Raw genomic sequence first — 17,506 nt, 5'->3', positions numbered from 1 at the left:
TTGGGCCCAGCACATCCTGTTCCTCAATGACCTGGTGCTAAAGCAGACTTCCTGGTGTTTCTGGCAACCCCAGCTGTTGATTTAGGGTGAAGTAGGGCCTCTGTAGCTATTGAGTGCCTTAATACAACATTTACTGTGCTGCTTCCAGAGAAGGAGGTTTATTCTTGGGCCCAAGTACCTGGAGTGTGCTAGTCGAGACTCCCATCACAGCTCACCTGAGCACCATTTTAAACCCAGGGGTAACAGGCATGGTGGCTTAGCAGAATGGACAGCACAGGGGAATGAGAAGCTGCAGAAATAAATGGGCTAAAACATCGGTGCGGGATTGTCCTTTCTTATCAGCCAAAACCATTTGAGGATCTTGAAGAACACTCAAATAACTTGCTCTTCTCCTTGCATTTAGAAGAGGCAAATAATAGCTTTGCAGCTTGCTCCAGGTCCTTTCTTAGTCACAAATCAAAGTTGTAGCTCAAGATTCATATTCATCCTCTGGCAGGGATGATGTAGGAAAGCAAAGGTTTCAACTGCACCTCAACATAGAATGTTTCCCACTTATTTCCACAGGAAAACTTTCCCTTGGCTCTGCCCTCTCCTTCCAATGTGTCTTCAGTGAGGGAAAGCGCACCTGACTCTTCCAGTCCTCTGGAAAAGAATGGATAACACCAGACTAGGTAGAGGCAGATTGAAAACATCAACCTCAACACAAGAGAGAAGCTCCTGGGACTTATTCAAGGTACTATAAGGAGGGTTTTGTAGCAGGAATGAGGAGGTATTTCTGTGAGAAACTGAAAGTAAATGGAGTAACCGTTAAAAGAGGGAAGCAAATGAGTCTGAAAAGGGGGAAAGTAGGGAAGTGAATGCACCACCCCAATGCATGCAAGTGTTTCATTATCTGAAATGATGATGTGAAGCCAGCAGACATAATGTAAGTAACACATTTTTAGTTGTTCTTTGCTGTTTTCTGGTCTTCTGTCTGGATTCTGGAGTTTCTGTTTGCTGGCACAGAGACCAAAAATCAGTTTTAAAGACAAAACTAAGGTCACTGTGTAATTCCACAACACTGAAGCTGGAATTCATCTCACCTAACTTCATCTATCCAAAACTCAATCATCTCAGCTGAGCTGCTCTTCCAGATTTCCTCTGGATTGAGTAGATGGTGAGAGAAGGAGGCACTGCACAAAGCACCCCATTTGAAGATGGGGACACAGCCACAGGATGCTTCTTCCCACACGTCTAAGCTTCCTCTATGATCTCTTTTGACATGAAGGCCTGAATGAGGTGGCTGTAGTTATACCAGATGACTCCTTCACTTAGACGTGAGAGACTGAAGACAGCTTTTACCAAACCCTGCCCATGTTTCACTGCAGCCCCCAGTGCTCTCCTGACACAGCATTTGCTCACAGGGCTGATCTTCTCTAGACCCCTAAAATGTGTTTGCAAGCCCCAGCTAGCCACAGCATGCTGTCCCCTTCCCTTGACCACATCACATGCTTTTGTCATTCTCTCTACAAAGCAAGCAGACTCAGAAGACATGAGTGAAACTGCAGGCTCAGCACTGCTCCAGCACTGATGCTCAGGTCTATTTAGACTCTTATCTCCATTTTGCAGTTGAGAAATGGTAGAACATGATAGCACCATATGCTGCAGGAGGCGGAGGCATTAGTCTGTGTTGTGACCATAACCCCTTAACTAATGGGACCAGTTTTGTTGTGTTTTCTTTACCTTGGATGTGTTTGGTCCATGGTATCTGCACATGACTGGATGCATGCAGCTGAGCTCCAAGCCAAGCTGATGAAGCAAAGGTGAAGGAAAACAGCAAAAATGAGGCAAGAATGGTCTGTCCTGGCAGGACCACTGAAGTGTTACAGACTTTGGCCTTAGAACCATCCAGAACTGAACCCACAGTCTGTGGCTATGGTTTCTTGTTATCATAGAATGCTTTGGGTTGAAAAGAACCATCAGATCACCTAGTTTCAACCCCCAAATGTAATGTTTAATACAGTTTCAGTGTGGAGCACCCCAAAACCCACATCCTCTTCCCACTCCTAACTCCATGCTCTAGTTGAGCCCACTGTGGAGCACAGCTAATGGATTGGTTTGTTGGACATTAACCCAGAGGATATGATTTAAATTAAATAAGTAACTTGAACTGATGCACTCAAACCCATACAGTAATCAGCCCAAAGTTCATCCCAGTGCACCAAAAGTTACTGCCTTCCTTCGAGCTGTGACTTTCCATCCCTCAACAGACATTCTGGATAGTTTAAAAAATGACCTTGCTCCTTCTGTAATGAATGGCTGTGGAGTATTTCACTGTTCCACATTCCCATTCAGTGGAAATCAACGTGCGGTTACAATTCTGCTCAAGAAGGGGACGATTTGTTATGATCAGTGTTGTCTGATCTTGATTGAACAGTGAATGTCTGACCATATCCACCATGTGTCTTCTGCAGTCATTGAGATCTTTCTGAAACACATCAGTGTAAAGTCTCTCTCCTGTACCAGGGCAAAAGGGAGGGTTGAATTAGAAGCACTAGTTCCATGCAACATCATAGAATCCCAGACTGCTTTGAGTTGGAAGAGACCTTACAGCTCATCCAGTTCCAGCCCTCTGCCACAGGCAGGGACACCTTCCGCTAGAGCAGCTTGCTTCAAGCCCCATCAAACCTGGCTTTAAACCTGCTGCTCACGCTCTGGGGGTGCAGCCCAGCACATGGGGGATTTCTGGGCTCAAGCACACAGTGAAGCTGTGTCATGGAGAGCTTCTCATTGACCAACACCCCTGAGTCCTTCTCCTTAGGGCTGCCCCATTCAGTCTCCCCCAGCCTGTGTTTATACTTCAGATTGTCCCAGTTTGCACTTGTCCTTGTTGAATTCTGTAAGGTTCGCACAGTCCCACCTGTCCAGCATGTCCCGGTCCCTCTGAATCCCATCCCTTCCCTCCAGTGTGTCAACTGCACCATATAGCTCAGTGTCATCAGCAAACTTGCTGAGGGAAATCCATGTCACTGACAAAGGTGTTGTTCACCACTGATCCCAGCACCAAGCCCTGAGGAATACCACTCATCACTGATCTCCATTTGGACATCAAGCCATTGACCACAACTCTTTGAGTGGGACCATCCAGCCAATTCCTTATCCCCCAAATGGTCCATCCATCAAATCTGTGTCTCTTCAGTTTCATCCTTGAGATAAGGATTAGTGGTGAACTTGGCAGTCCTGGGGGAATACTGGACTTGGTGATCTTAAAGATCTTTTCTAACCTCATTGATTCTATGTAGTGTGGGAGAGCATCAAATGCTTTGCGTGTCCTCCCCGACACCCCCTCACCCCTCGCCCCATCACTGCATCCCCACCCGGACCTGCATCCTCCCTCGGGAACTGCATCCTTCTCCCCGGTTACCGAGCCTCGCCCGGAGCACTGCACCCCACCTCCCCGAGCTCCCCATCCCGGCAGCGTGGCGCGTCTCTCCCCGTCGCATCGGAGCAAAAGCGAAAGCGAAAGGAAAAGGAAACGCCGGGTACGTCCGACGGCGGCGGCGTGCAGCGGGGAAGCGCCACCGAGCCGCGGCGGGAGCCCTCAGCCCCCCGGCCCGGCGCCCGTGCCGCCGGTGCAGCCGGCGCCGTCCCATGGAGCGGCCGCTGCTGCCGCTGCTCTGCGGTACCGTCGCTTTCCTGCTGTCCTGGGTCGCCGCCGACAGCGGTAAGTGTCTCCCCGGGTGCTCATACCCGCCGCGGGGTGCCCACGATGTCCTTGGGCTGCTCGCTCTGCTTCCCAGGGTGGCAACGCTGCTCCCTGGGGTACCCATCCCGGTCCCTGCATGCCCACGCTTCTCTCTAGGTGCCCCACAAGCCACTGTGAGGTGCCTACACGTACCCTACAGTGCCCAGTCTGCACCCCCTTGTTCCCCTTGTGCCTTCCTGGAGGCTCCTGCCACCTCCCCACCGGTGTCCAGGTGATTTTTAGGATCCATGTGATGCACCCACAGGAGATGTATCATGGTGGGATGTCACCCTGGTGGGCTCTGTGGGGTTTCCATGGGTTCTGTGAGGTGCTCATGGCTGAGCATCGCCACTGGGTAGGAATGTTGCACTGCGTCATGCCTCTCCAAAAGCACAGTCATAGAATTATGGACTCATGGAGTTATTTAGGTTGGAGAAGACCCTTAAGATCATTGAGACCAATTGCTAACCCAGCACTATGGACAAACTATGTCCCCAAGAGCCACATCTACACATCTTTTAAACCCCTTCAGGGACGGTGACTGCAGCCCTGCCCTGGGCAGCCTGTTCCAATGCCTGAGCACCCTCTGGGGAAGGAATTGTTCCTCAGCTCCATCTCAACCTGCCCTGGTGCAGCTTGAGGCCGTTTCCTCTTGTCCCATCCCTTGTTCCTTGGGAGCAGAGCCCAGCCCCTCCTGGCTCCATCCTCCTCTCAGGCAGTTGTAGGGAGCCATCAGGTTCCCCCTGAGCCTTCTCTTCTCCAGACTGAACCCCCCAGGTCCCTCAGCCCTTCCCCATCACACTTGTGCTCCAGGCCCTGCACCAGCTATTGGACACCCTTCACTATCTTTGGACACAGCAGCTTTGGGAAACACTGTCACAGATCAGCGCAGAGAGTGGAGGATGCCAACAGCACCAGGGAGCCACTGGCGGCAGTGGAAAGACCATTTAGGAAGCACTTAATGAATTGAAAACGTGGGAATCATGAAGGATTTGTGTGGAAGCACAGGTAAAAAGGCTGGAATGTAGCACAGAGCTTCAGGACAGCTTTAGCTTCTCCAGGTTCCCGTCTGCTGCCAAAGCTTCAGTGCTCTAGGATGTAGATCTGTTTCTCAACAGCCGGGTGCGGGCAGGGCTGTAAAATACTCCAACAGCAAAAATAAGGCCAGAGAGCTGTGTTTACTGCCAGGGATATGCACTGGAATGGGCTAAAAATAGCTTTCTCTGAAGGCAGTACCCCCAGTGGCCCCCTCCCGGACCTGCAGGCAATGTTCCTGGCAGTGGTGATGCAATTGGGACTGCCTTGGGGCTGATAATGTGGCTGAAGAACAGAAAGTGTTCATTGCTCTTAGTTCAGTTGAATCCATCAACTGAGTTAAAAGCCCCAATACAAGAGGGACGTGGAGCTGTTGGAGCGAGTCCAGAGAAGGCCACGGAGATGCTGCGAGGGCTGGAGCAGCTCTGCTCTGGAGCCAGGCTGAGAGAGCTGGGCTGGGTCAGCCTGGAGAAGAGAAGGCTCCTGAAGGGGAGACCTTAGAGCAGCTCCAGTGCCTAAAGGGGCTGCAGGAAAGCTGGAGAGGGGCTTTGGACAAGGGCCTGTAGGGCCAGGCCAAGGGGAATGGCTTTAACCTGCCAGAGGGGAGACTGAGATGAGCTCTTAGGCAGAAGCTCTTCCCTGTGAGGGTGCTGAGGCGCTGGCACAGGGTGCCCAGAGAAGCTGTGGCTGCCCCATCCCTGGCAGTGTTCAAGGCCAGGTTGGACACAGGGGCTTGGAGCAAGCTGCTCTAGTGGAAGGTGTCCCTGCCTCTGGCAGGGGGCTGGAACTGGAGGAGCTTTAAGGTCTCTTCCAACACAAACCAGTCTGGGATTCTATGTAGTTACTCTCCAATGGGTTTATGCATGGTAATTAGATTATATGTGGCTTCTCCCTTCTACTGATAATTTTCCAAGAAAAATGCCCAAGCTTTCCTAGTGTGGATTCTCTGCTGTCTAGTTGTGGTTGTGCAGCCCATTGGATCCCCACAAAGCCAACCATGGCTCTCCCCATCCACTCACATTTTACACCCTTTCCTATTCACTGCTGAGGTATAAAAGAAAGGCTAAATCTTGGCCACACATCAAATCAGGCTGTAGCAGCACTGGGAACCGAAATTCCCAAAGACTTCCTCCCTTTCTTCTCCTTGGCATGTGTTTCATCTCATGAAACAAACTGAAATCAGTGCAGCAATCCTGGAAACCAGAGACATGGGGTCTTGTCATCATGACAAGATGATGATCAATGATGACAAGATGATGATCATAATTTTGGGCATTTTTGGAAAGAGAAGATCATTTTACAGCCAAGTCAGCTGGAAAGAAAGTGTTTTGGTGGGATTGGGATGAGGAGATGAGGTGTAAAAGCTGAAAGGCATAAGCAGGACTCACAGGTCCATGTTTTTCCTGGATTTTGTTGCTGCTTCTAGCTGGAATTCCCTCTGTGCTCCCTTTGTGGACATGGCTGTGAGTTACCTTGGCACTGGAAGGGCTTTTCCTTCATGTTATGGCATGGCTTCAGGTCTGGCAATGTGTGAGGAGGTTCTGAAACAGCCTCACCCCTGCCCTCCCCCATGCAACTTTTTGGGGTGTCCCCATGCCAGGAGACCCTGCACAGACCCACCCAAGCACTGATTAGATTCTCCCCAGGATGTCCTGGGGATAGATAACAAATTGGGGCAGGAGATACTTAGGATTAAAGAGATTTTCATCTCTGGGTGTTTTGGGTGCCTGGGGGAGCACGTTGTGGTCCTGTTCCCATTCACATAGTGCTCCCATCCCTCTGCCATCACATTCCTGTCCCCATCACTGGTGCATTCCAATCCCTGTCGTGCTCCCATCCCCACTGCCACAGCACTCCCTTTCCCACTGTGCTCCCATCATCATCCCATTCCCTATCCCAGCCCAACCAAGCATCCCTCCCTACTAAATGGACACCATCTCTGCTGTGCATCACTCCATTCCAGCTCTGGACCACTCATTCCAGCTCTGGACCACAGAATGGCTGTATACTGCTTTATCCCAGCCATTCATTGTTCCATCCCAGCTCTGGACCACTCCATCCTGGCTGTATACTGCTTTATCCCAGCCATGCATCACTCCATTCTAGCTCTGGACCACTCCATCCTGGCTGTATATTGCTTTATCCCAGCCATGCATCACTCCATCCTAGCTCTGGACCACTCCATCCTGGCTGTATATTGCTTTATCCCAGTCATGCATCACTCCATCCCAGCTCTGGAACATGACCATCACGCAGTGGCTTACACTGGGGGATGGGAGCTGACAGCAGCTGTCCACATGTGGTAATCTCTGGGTAACCAAGAAACTTTCTCCATCGTGCCAGAAAAAGAAGTGAACTTGTAACATCCTCTTGCGAAACTGACCTCAAATCAAGGCCACAAGGGAAGCACAAACCTTTCTAGGAGGAGGAAAAGCCAGAACTCACTGCCCATCGCAGCCCCACTGCCCAGCCACAGGATGATAATTGCCTTTCAACCACCTCCAGGGCCATAGGCTGCAAGCTCCAGTGGGAAAACTGCTGGGAAGTGGCTGGAGAACTCGCAGAACACCTAGAAGTTTTCACATCCAGCTGCAAAATAAACAGGAAATGGGGGGTGGTGAATGCAGCCAGGACAGAGCAGCTGGTGGTGGGATGGAGCCTGGATGTCTGAGAGAAGCCTTCAGTGACCAGAGGAGCTGCTTCAAATGGATCTTAGATCCCAGACTGGTTTGGGTTGAAAGAGACCTTAAAGCTCATCCAGATCCAGCCCCCTGCCACGGGCAGGGACACCTTCCACTAGAGCAGCTTGCTCCAAGCCCCCGTGTCCAACCTGGCCTTGAACACTGCCAGGGATGGGGCAGCCACAGCTTCTCTGGGCACCCTGTGCCAACTCCAACATCTTCCATTTTGTCAGGGCCAAACATGACCCAAGTCCTGAATTAGGCTTCATACACCCTTGTTTTCCATTCTGCAACGTGCCTGTGAGCACATTACCATGATCCATACCATCACTCAACTAATTCCCTTTCTACACAAGGTTCATGTGAAACAGCAGAACCACTCAAAACAGAACGCAGCAAATACAGAAGAAACCCAAGGAAAACACCCCAGCTTCAGATGTTTGAGAGTACCTCATCTGGGGTCTTTCTTTTACGTACTTACAACTAAAAGGTGACTGCAAACATGCTGGAAATGGAGCTTTGCCCTTCTCCATCCCATGTGCACAGGCACAGCCATCTCACACTGTCTTTCTGCAAGCTGGATGAGGCTTTTCCAACCCCCGGGCAGCAACAACTTCCCATACCCCCCCTCCTCGGGCAGGATTTGACCACCTTGGTTGCTATTCATCACAGTGAGCCAGGGCCAGAGGGTGCCCAGTCTCCCTGTTGTGACCCCCATCTCTTTGTTTCTTCTCTCCCCTCCAGTGCCAATGCGATGCAGCCGCCCCAAGGACGTGGCCAACGCTCACATCGACGTGGGCAACAACACCCTGCTCAACACCCGCCTGCGCTACACCTGCAACGCCGGCTACAAGCGCAAAGCCGGGACCTCCAGCCTCATCCAGTGCATCCTGCGGGATGACTCCAGCGAGCCCGACTGGACCCACACCACGCTCCAGTGCATCCGTAAGCCTTTTCTGGGCAGCTGGGATGTGATGGGGAGGTGGTGGAGGAGGATGAGGGATGGTGTGGGAGCTGCTGCTGATGGTGTCTCCACGTTGTGTCTTCCCAAAGGGGACCCAGCTCTACCTCCGGAAACCCCCAGCCCTGAGGTCCCAATGGCGCCGCACACTGAGAGGATGGCCCCAAAGGGTGAGGAATCATAGACTTATCTGGGTGGGAAAAGCCCTTTAAGCTCATCCAGTCCAACCATTACTCCAGCACGGCCAAGGCCACCTCTGACCCATGGTGCTGAGGGCCTTGCCTCCACGCTGTGTGAACACTTGCAGGGACGGTGACTGCAGCCCTGCCCTGGGCAGCCTGTTCCAATGCCTGAGCACCCTCTGGGGAAGGAATTGTTCCTCAGCTCCATCTAAACCTGCCCTGGTGCAGCTTGAGGCTGTTTCCTCTTGTCCCATCCCTTGTTCCTTGGGAGCAGAGCCCAGCCCCTCCTGGCTCCATCCTCCTCTCAGGCAGTTGTAGGGAGCCATCAGGTCCCCCCTGAGCCTTCTCTTCTCCACACTGAACCCCCCAGGTCCCTCAGCCCTTCCCCATCACACTTGTGCTCCAGGCCCTGCACCAGCTCCGCTGCCCTTCTCTGGCCCCACTCCAACACCTCAAGGTCTCTCTTGCAGTGAGGGGCCCAAAGCTGAACACAGGATTCAAGGTGCAGCCTCACCAGTGCCCAGCACAAGGGAATGAAACTGCAAACACAACCCATGGGCTTTGGTTTGGGGTCACCATGGTCGTGGCCATGGCAAACCTACAACCACCATGGTGTAGAAAGCAAACAGTTTGATGGTGTGATAGAATTACTTCCATTGTGTGAAATCACACCGTTTTGTAGCTGCTGGATGGGCTGTTCCCTCACCATAACCTCCCTGAAACAGGCAAAAGGTTGAGCACTGAAAAAATGGTGCTGTTTGCAGGGTGCCTTTTAACTCCTGAAATTGAAAGGTTTTACACTATTTTCCCAGCAGGAACCACTGAAACCAGCTCGACCTCCAGCCCCTCTCCAGCAGCAACACCTGCACCCCCAGCACCTGATGGGACATCACCAGAGACACTTCCACCCCTGCAGCCATCCACACTGGGAGAGGAAACAGCTCCAGGGTCATCGCTGGGGACAACCACACTGCCTGACATCCCCCCAGAGCATGCTGCAGGTTGGGCCACCTCCTTAGGGAAGACAATCCATCAAAGAGGGGTAGGGCCAACCAGCAAAGGCTCTCCTACTTCAGTGCATTACTTCCCTTCTCTCCAAACCCCTTTTCAGTGAGAGTACCTCCTGTATTCCCGGCTTGTCATAGAATCCCAGACTGGTTAGGGTTGGAAAGGACCTTAAGCTCATCCAGTTCCAACTCCCTGCCAGTGGCAGGGACACCTCACACTAAACCATAGCACTCAAGGCTCTGTCCAACCTGGCCTTGAACACTGCCAGGGATGGAGCATTTACCACTTCCCTAGGCAACCTGTGCCAGGGCCTCATCACCTTCACAGGGAAGAACTTACTTTTTCCTTAATATCCAACCTGCATTGCAACTAAAAATCGTAATTTCTCTCTTCTTTTCCAGTTTCCATCCAGACCCTGGCCTCTTCCATTGGTAAGATGAGGAAAAAGTGTATTTTGGCAAACAGGGATTTATTTACTTTATTGCTTAGCTTAAAAGCCCTCCTTGGGGCTGTGGGTGGTTTCTGCCATGGTCAAGGGCAATGCTTTTGATGAGGAAGGACGCAGCACCCAAATTTCTTCACAAGACCACCTTGTGAACGTGCACAAAGTGGTTTTGGCTATTTGAGGAGCTGTTTTGTCTGAGTTGGATGACGCTCATCAGCCATTGGGTCCCCCCCAGGGCTCTCAGTGCTGCTGGTTGCTGGCATCGTGGCCTGCTGCTACTGGAGGATGAGAATGTAAGTGTCTGAACCCCATGAGGTCTTTCCATCCCAATGATGTGTTGCCCTCAGCCTCTGAATGGCAGCGAAAGGCCTTGAGGTGCCAGTGATGCTCCTCTCCCCTCTGCAGGCACACAGGGCAGAGCCATGCGGTGGCAGTGACAGCCATCCCCATGGCGGCTGTTGCTTCTGAGAACGAGGAGATGCTGCCACCCAGTGTTTACCCCATGGGCTGAGCACTCAGCACCAGGCAAGTCGAAGCACCCACCAGCCCAGAGGATGCTCAAGGCTGGGATGGAAAGCTGAAAGCAGCAGCAGTGCATGGCAGAGCACATCCTAGTCCCCTGTACACGGAGCATCTTCACCCCAGGGACACGTGGCTGCTCTTCCCAGCCTGAACAAGGCACTGTCATGGATGAGACTCCTGCAGCATGCAAAGGTGGGTGCGTGTCCCATAAGGTGGGTGGGTGAGCTCCATGAGCACACTGGGGGGCATGGAGGTGAGAATCTGGAGGTTGGGAGGTGGACCTGGTGGTCAGCAGAGTACAGCCTGGGGGCTACCTGCCCCAGTGGAGGGTATATTGGGTGAAAAGGATGGGGTTTGAGTGCTAGGGGTGAACCTGGGCTCCCCTACCCCAAGAAACACCCATTCCCTGGCCAGGAGCAAGGCCAGTGATGGGGCAGCTGGAAACTCGTTTGGGACAAAAGAGACCTTAAAGCTCATCCAGCTCCAACCCCTGCCACAGGCAGCGACCCCTTCCACTAGAGCAGCTTGCTCCAAGCCCCTGTGTCCAACCTGGCCTTGGATACTGCCAGGGGTGGGGTAGCCACAGCTTCTCTGGGCACCCTGTGCCAGCGCCTCAGCACCCTCACAGGGAAGAGCTTCTGCCTAAGAGCTCATCTCAGTCTCCCCTCTGGCAGGTTAAAGCCATTCCCCTTGGCCTGTCCCTACAGGCCCTTGTCCAAAGCCCCTCTCCAGCTTTCCTGCAGCCCCTTTAGGCACTGGAGCTGCTCTAAGGTCTCCCCTTCAGGAGCCTTCTCTTCTCCAGGCTGACCCAGCCCAGCTCTCTCAGCCTGGCTCCAGAGCAGAGCTGCTCCAGCCCTCGCAGCATCTCCATGGCCTTCTCTGGACTCACTCCAACAGCTCCGTGCCCTTCCTCTGTAGGGTCACCAGAACTTCAAAGTGCCCCAAGTGGGGTCTCCCCTCCCTGAGCTGCTGCTCATGCTCGGGGGGTGCAGCCCAGCACATGAGGGGGTTGGTTCTGGGCTCCAAGTGCCTCACCCCCTTCCTGTTCTCTTTCAGCCATTCACTGGTGAACCCAAAAGCTGGTGAAGGTGCCTCATACACAGCTCAGGGATCCAGCAGACCCTGGGTGCCACTGGCAAGGAGCGATTTCACTGCAGACACCATCAGACTGAAGGCAATAAGACAACCTAAGGAAGTATTCCCCTTTGCATGGCTGCCCTTTTTCTACTCCATCCCCTTTTGCATGGCTGCCCTTTTTCTACTCTATCCCCTCATTTCCTGCTTGCTACAGAAGAGGCAGCTGTAGACAAATGCTGGTTTATGTATATATCTGTATATAATGTATATCAAATCATACACAGAGCAGTTGATCTTGTCTGTTTAGACATCCTGGCAGCCCTGAAGGTAGGAAGGATGGAGCAGGGCTGGGGTGAAATCCATCTTAGCAGCAGCCAGGGCTCACCACTACTCTCCAAGGCCAAGGGTGATGGGAAGGTGGAACTGCCTGTTCTCAGATGGACAGGGAAAGGGGTTTTAGAGGTCAGCTGGACATTAATTGATACCTGATACCCAACTTCTATGCCCCTTCCTTGCTGCTTTGTCTTGGCTTCTGGTTGTGCCACTGATCCGGACCATTGAAGCAGGAGGAAGCAGCACTTCGGATGTGACAGACCAAACCCTCTGGCAATGGCACAGCCTCTTCCAATGCACTGGTGGAAGACAGGTGAGGCTGGAAGGGATCCCTGGAGGTGCCTGGTCCAATTCCAAGTCTTAGGTGAAATTCTGCCCGTATTTAGGTGAGAACAGAGCAAGTGGAGTCCACACTTTGAGAGCAAAATCAGAGCCAGTGAAGCAAGTGAATGAAGCAAATGAAGCAATCACTCAGTAAATAACCATGGAAATCAACATGATGCCTGGGCCTCTTCCAGCAGGCATGGCTCTTGGCTCTGGGCCTATGTCCAACAGCTGATCTCTTCCCAAATCACTTTCAGTTTTGGAATGACACAGTGCCTGGCATAAGCCATCATCTGCACCTCTTGCATCACTGCTACTGTGGTGTCTGTCAATAAATGCAACCCCGGACAATTTCTTAACTGCAGGCAAGAGAACAAAGAAAGCATGAAGGCTTTTTTAGTTTGTTACAACCTTAATTTCAGGTTTAAAACTCTCTCTGAGACTGAAACCAAATCAAAGCAGTTGCTCAGATGCTGACTCTCTTCTTTCCCTATGGTCTTCTTCCCCCGGGAGAAGGGGAACAGCCTGGGGAATCCCTTGGCTGCCTCATTCAGCTGGGAGAGCTTTAAAGACCTTTTCCCAGAGCCAACAGTGCAACATTCATTTTCTCAGAATAAAGTGTTTCTTTGGGTATTTTCTAGTATTTCCTCTTCTTCCAGTGGATCAAGGGATTTCACTGAGGAACTGACAGGATGGAGTAGACAGCAGTATCCTGGCAGCTTGGTCGCTGGAGGGGTATTCCTTGAGACAGAGGTAATGGAGGGGTGATGCTCAAAAGAACCCAAACCTTGCCCTGTCTGACACAAAGTGCATGTTCTTCTGTGCAGAGATGCAGAGCAGCCCACACTGACCAGCTTTGGAGAACAAAGTGGGGCTGGAGAAAAGGGCTCCCATCTGCCTGCAGAGAGCCCAGAGGGTTCTGCTTGGAGCTGGTCTGAAATCCTGCTCCAATATCCATCCGATTCTGAAGCTGGGATGTGACAACAAGCCTTGGATTGCATCCAGGGTGGCTTTGGGGAGCCAGAGAGCTTTGTTAGAGCTGGATGGGCTGCTCCTGAAGCGCTGGGGAGAAGATTAGTGGTGTCAGGGAGCCAAAGCGCTGCTGTGTGCAAGAGCGACAGAGGTAACCGCCTGCATCCCTGCTGTGGTTGCTCTGTGGGAGAAAGAGAGGAGACCTCAGAGGAGATGAAGGCTGGAGGAACCCAACCTGGGATGCAAGCCCTTCATGTCCAGAGAGGGGAATAAAAATGAACCCAAAGCATCTTCTGCCATCAGGGAAGTCCCTTATGGGGTGGTTTGTTTAATAGGTGCAACCAAAATATCCCTGTGCAGCTGTTTGCTGGTGAAGGATGAGGCTTTGTCATAGAGTCATGGAATGGTTTGGGCTGGAATGGATCTTAAAGCTCCTCCAGCTCCAACCCCTGCCATGGGCAGGGACACCTTCCACTAGAGCAGCTTGCTCCAAGCCCCTGTGTCCAACCTGGCCTTGAACACTGCCAGGGATGGGGCAGCCACAGCTTCTCTGGGCACCCTGTGCCAGCGCCTCAGCACCCTCACAGGGAAGAGCTTCTGCCTAAGAGCTCATCTCAGTCTCCCCTCTGGCAGGTTAAAGCCATTCCCCTTGGCCTGCCTGAACAGCCCCAATGTCCTCAGTGCTCATGTCCCCTTTGTATGGCTCAGAGGCATCTGCTGTCTCCTGTCCTGGACATGAAGCTCCACTGATTTACTGTGTGCTCAGCAGAGAGCTTGGCCTTCACCTTCTAGGATCCAGCCTAAAGGCAGAACTGTGGTATCAAAGCCAAAATGGGACCCAAAAGCCAGACTGTCAGTGAGATGAGTGTCAGTGCTGACCCCAAATGGCTGCTCTATGTGCTCAGCAGAGAGCTTGGCCTTCACCTTCTAGGATCCAGCCTAAAGGCAGAACTGTGGTATCAAAGCCAAAATGGGACCCAAAAGCCAGACTGTCAGTGAGATGAGTGTCAGTGCTGACCCCAAATGGCTGCTCTATGGCCTCAGCAGAGGCTCCAACGGCCAGATATGGGATCTGACATGCCAGAATCTCAAAACCAACTCCACTGAGACCACAATCGCTCTCAGAAGAGAGGTGAAGGCTTCAGTGGCTCAGTGGGAACTGCAGCACCCCCCTGAAACATACAGCGGGGAAGTCACCCCCAGTTATTAGCTGGGTGGGAGCAGAAGTAAGAGACTGGGGAGCTGTGGGCATAAGATGCAGCTATGGGATGCTCCCTTCCACTGGAGCTTAGCACTCAGGTTGTCCCTCCCTGATGTGACAGCTCCAAACAGCCCCCAAGCAGAGCCAGCCCACAAGTGACTGTGAAGGTTCCCAATTCAGAACCATCATCTCAAAAGCCCAGGGAGGGTTTGACATACGTGAATCAAAGGGAGCTTCTTCACAACGAGCCCACAGCCAGACTGTAACATTTCTGTACACTGCGGCACAGAGCAAGTGACCGCGGCTCCATCCTTCCCAGCCTCACTCATCAGCTCCACCCGAAGGAAACGCTCCTGAAGAACAAGAGGAGGAGGGAACACATCACTGAGGGAGCTGAGACACTGGGAATGGTTCTTTCATCTCTGTTTTATACCTCCTCGGAAGCGATTTGCAACAAAACCCTGCCCCAAACCCCTGGTGACAACAAGACCCAAGCAGAAGCCAGCAGCAGCAGTGAGGAAGGAAGTGAAGTAAGAGCTGGCAACCACTGCACACAGAAAAGGGAACCTATGGGCTTGCACTGGGATAAGAAGTCAGGATCTGTAGAAGGCAACACCCAAACACAAAGGCTGTGGAAGACAAAACCACTGCAACCTCCTACCCTTGCTACTGAAATCATGGTACAGAGCACAGGAACTGAGGGAAAACCATGACCTCAGCTACTCTGATCCATGCCAGCACATGCAGGGCAGAGTCCACAATCAGCATGGACCTGAGGATCAGGGTGAACCTGATGACAATTCTCTTTTATGCTCCTCTACCACACTGTCCCCTCCAAATGTAGCGACTGGAGATGTGCAGGGACAGGGACACCTCCCACTGGACCCCTTGTCCTATCACTCCAGTCCCTGATGAAGAGTCCCTCTCCAGCATCCTTGTAGCCCCCTTCAGACACTGGAAGCTGCTCTGAGGTCTCCACACAGCTTCTCTTCTCCAGGCTCAACAGCCCCAATGTTCTCAGCCTGTCTCCATACAGGAGGTGCTTCAGCCCCTGAGCATCCTCATGACCCTCCTCTGGACTAGCTCCAGCAGCTCCGTGTCCTTCTGATGCTGAGGACACCAGAACTGCACACAGTGCTGCAAGTGGGGTCTCATGAGAGCAGAGTAGAGGGGCAGGAGCACCTCCTTTGACCTGCTTACCTTGGAACAATTTCACTTACCCCAGCCAGTGCTAAAAGGTGTTCCAGGGACTTGGACATGAGCAAATACTTCTTTGCGCGCGTCACAGCTACATAGAGCAGGTTCCACTCATCCTCAGGGTACATGTCTAGGTTGGAGGAAAGACCAGCAATAGCTTTAGAGCACAAGAATGAACAGCTCTGCCTTCAGCCTAACGCTTCAGCTGGTGTTTCTGCAAGGACATTGGGTGCTTCTGCAGGAACAATGCTGTGTTTGCTGTGCAGCTCCTAACAGCACTGATAGCTCCTGCCTTGCTCCATGTTCCTCCCTCCAGGCAAAGGCAGGACTCTACATGAGAAGCAGCTCATTGGTAAGTGTTCTCCCACCTCCCAGGCACAGATGTGGCACTGGAGGAGCTTCTCTGCCTCTAGGTTCCCTCTGCAGCCACCTCTCTGCTCGCTGGGAAGAGACCAGCCCTTCCAAAGCATGCACCTAAGGAAAGCAGTGTCTTCCCCAAGCATGGAGTTGGTCTTTCTCTGTTGCTAGATGCCTACAAGCTCGAGTACAGGAATACTCCTACCTTGCTGTGAAGGAAACTACAAGATCAATAATCCCTTGACAGTGGCACCTGATGGCACTGATAAGCACAGTCTTGCTTTTCACTTGCAGATCAGGATGGGGACCACACCAAGCTGTTCCCTTACCAATAACGGGCTCAGTTCTAATCTGGTAATTCCCATCGAGAGCTGGTACTGGCACAAAGTCATCTGCAAGCAGCACCGTGTCAAACTCCAGGCCTTTGGCTTGATGGACAGTCCCTATGAGGTAATCTGGGACCAGCACATGTGGGGAAGAAGAAGGAATAAAGATCAGGCACTGCAGTACAAATGGAATTTCAATGTCACACAGCACCAAGTGAAACTCAATGATTCCATTCTGCATTCACTTCACTTCTTCACAAATAGAAATCAGAAGCAAAGCACCTCTATTGGGAATCCAGACTGCTGAAGACAACTTCCCTGCCAAGGAAGATGTCTGGTTGTCAGCAGCCTGGCTCCTGCTTCCAAAGAGGTATGCTCTTTATTTGATGTATTTTTCACTTGGTTGCCTTGTCCCCTTCCCAAGTTTCAGTCAGCAAATTGCAGGGCAACTCCACCAGGAATCCCAAAGAGCAGGTTAAGTCCTAGGGCTTTCCCACCATAGGAAATACTCACAGAATCCCAGACTGGTTTGTGTTGGAAGGGACCTTAAAGCTCACCCAGTTCCAACCCCCTTCCACTGGCAGGGACACCTTCCACTGGAGCAGGTTGCTCCAAGCCCCTGTGTCCAACCTGGCCTTGAACACTGCCAGGGATGGGGCAGCCACAACAACCCAGTGCACACTGAGCCATCCTTTGGTGGCAGATTCGTTGCACTGAACCCCACCTGCAGTCACACATGCACGCCAAAAGCTGCTCTTTCAACTTCCCTTCTCCCTAAAAGCCCAATTTGATCCAAACTGAAGAACAAGGGGGGTTCAGCACTGATGCTGTGTTGAAAACAAGCCCTGGATTTGCTCCTCTGTCAAAGACGCAGCTTGGCTTTACCTGGCCCGGCTTCGTGTGGCACGTGGCTCCTCTCAATCTGCTGCACCAGATCAGGGATGCGCTCTCTGTATTTCTCCACTATGTCAATCTTTGTTTGCAGCTCTTTGTCACTGACGTGCTTTGCATATTCCTTTAAACCAAAGAAGCCCTGAGTTTCTTCCCATTTCTTGATGAAGGAGTCAGTTATTACCAGGTTTACTGAAAAGAGAAGGAGCAGATGACAGGAGCTTGTTCGACAGACACATGTAATAGGAGCTTTAAATTCTAATCGAGTTT

At 52.1% G+C, this 17,506-nt stretch overlaps 2 protein-coding genes across 10 annotated transcripts in view; one reads left to right on the top strand and one right to left on the bottom strand.

Annotated features, from left to right (window-relative positions):
- Positions 1–3,605: 3,605 nt before the first annotated feature.
- On the top strand, positions 3,606–11,784 carry IL15RA (interleukin 15 receptor subunit alpha). Of its 3 annotated transcripts, XR_008974410.1 has the most exons (8): positions 3,606–3,703; positions 8,185–8,385; positions 8,494–8,571; positions 9,399–9,584; positions 9,993–10,022; positions 10,272–10,329; positions 10,442–10,750; positions 11,615–11,784. XR_008974410.1 is itself a non-coding variant. In XM_057425551.1 (7 exons), the coding sequence occupies exons 1-7, from the start codon at positions 3,631–3,633 to the stop codon at positions 10,545–10,547; spliced, it is 732 nt and encodes a 243-aa protein (XP_057281534.1). In that variant the 5' UTR covers positions 3,606–3,630; the 3' UTR covers positions 10,548–10,994. The 3 variants fall into 3 exon arrangements, 2 of the variants coding, with proteins under 2 accessions (XP_057281534.1, XP_057281535.1); XM_057425551.1 differs by lacking the exon at positions 11,615–11,784 and having other exon boundaries at positions 10,442–10,994; XM_057425552.1 differs by lacking the exons at positions 8,494–8,571; positions 11,615–11,784 and having other exon boundaries at positions 10,442–10,994.
- A 1,356-nt stretch (positions 11,785–13,140) lies between these two features.
- The window catches only part of FBH1 (F-box DNA helicase 1), a 29,498-nt gene continuing 25,132 nt past the window's right edge, over positions 13,141–17,506 (bottom strand). For 2 of the 7 annotated variants that reach the window (XM_057425519.1, XM_057425520.1), the window contains exons 17-21: positions 17,231–17,428; positions 16,349–16,474; positions 15,686–15,792; positions 14,684–14,818; positions 13,141–13,445 (exon numbers count right to left, since the gene is read on the bottom strand). In XM_057425519.1, coding sequence (XP_057281502.1) covers positions 13,326–13,445; positions 14,684–14,818; positions 15,686–15,792; positions 16,349–16,474; positions 17,231–17,428 — 686 coding nt within the window. In that variant the 3' untranslated portion in view covers positions 13,141–13,325. Of the gene's footprint in view, positions 13,446–14,683; positions 14,819–15,685; positions 16,475–17,230; positions 17,429–17,506 lie in introns of those variants that run through there. The other 5 variants (XR_008974406.1, XM_057425521.1, XR_008974405.1 and 2 more) reach the window with 5 other exon arrangements.

Source organism: Pezoporus wallicus, unplaced genomic scaffold, assembly GCF_028554395.1.
Source record: "Pezoporus wallicus isolate ANWC-B61680 ecotype Strahan unplaced genomic scaffold, APGP_CSIRO_Pwel_v1 contig_4722, whole genome shotgun sequence".
Taxonomy (NCBI): domain Eukaryota; kingdom Metazoa; phylum Chordata; class Aves; order Psittaciformes; family Psittacidae; genus Pezoporus; species Pezoporus wallicus.
Note: the sequence above shows the minus strand (reverse complement) of the source record. Positions and strands in the feature narration are given on the sequence as shown.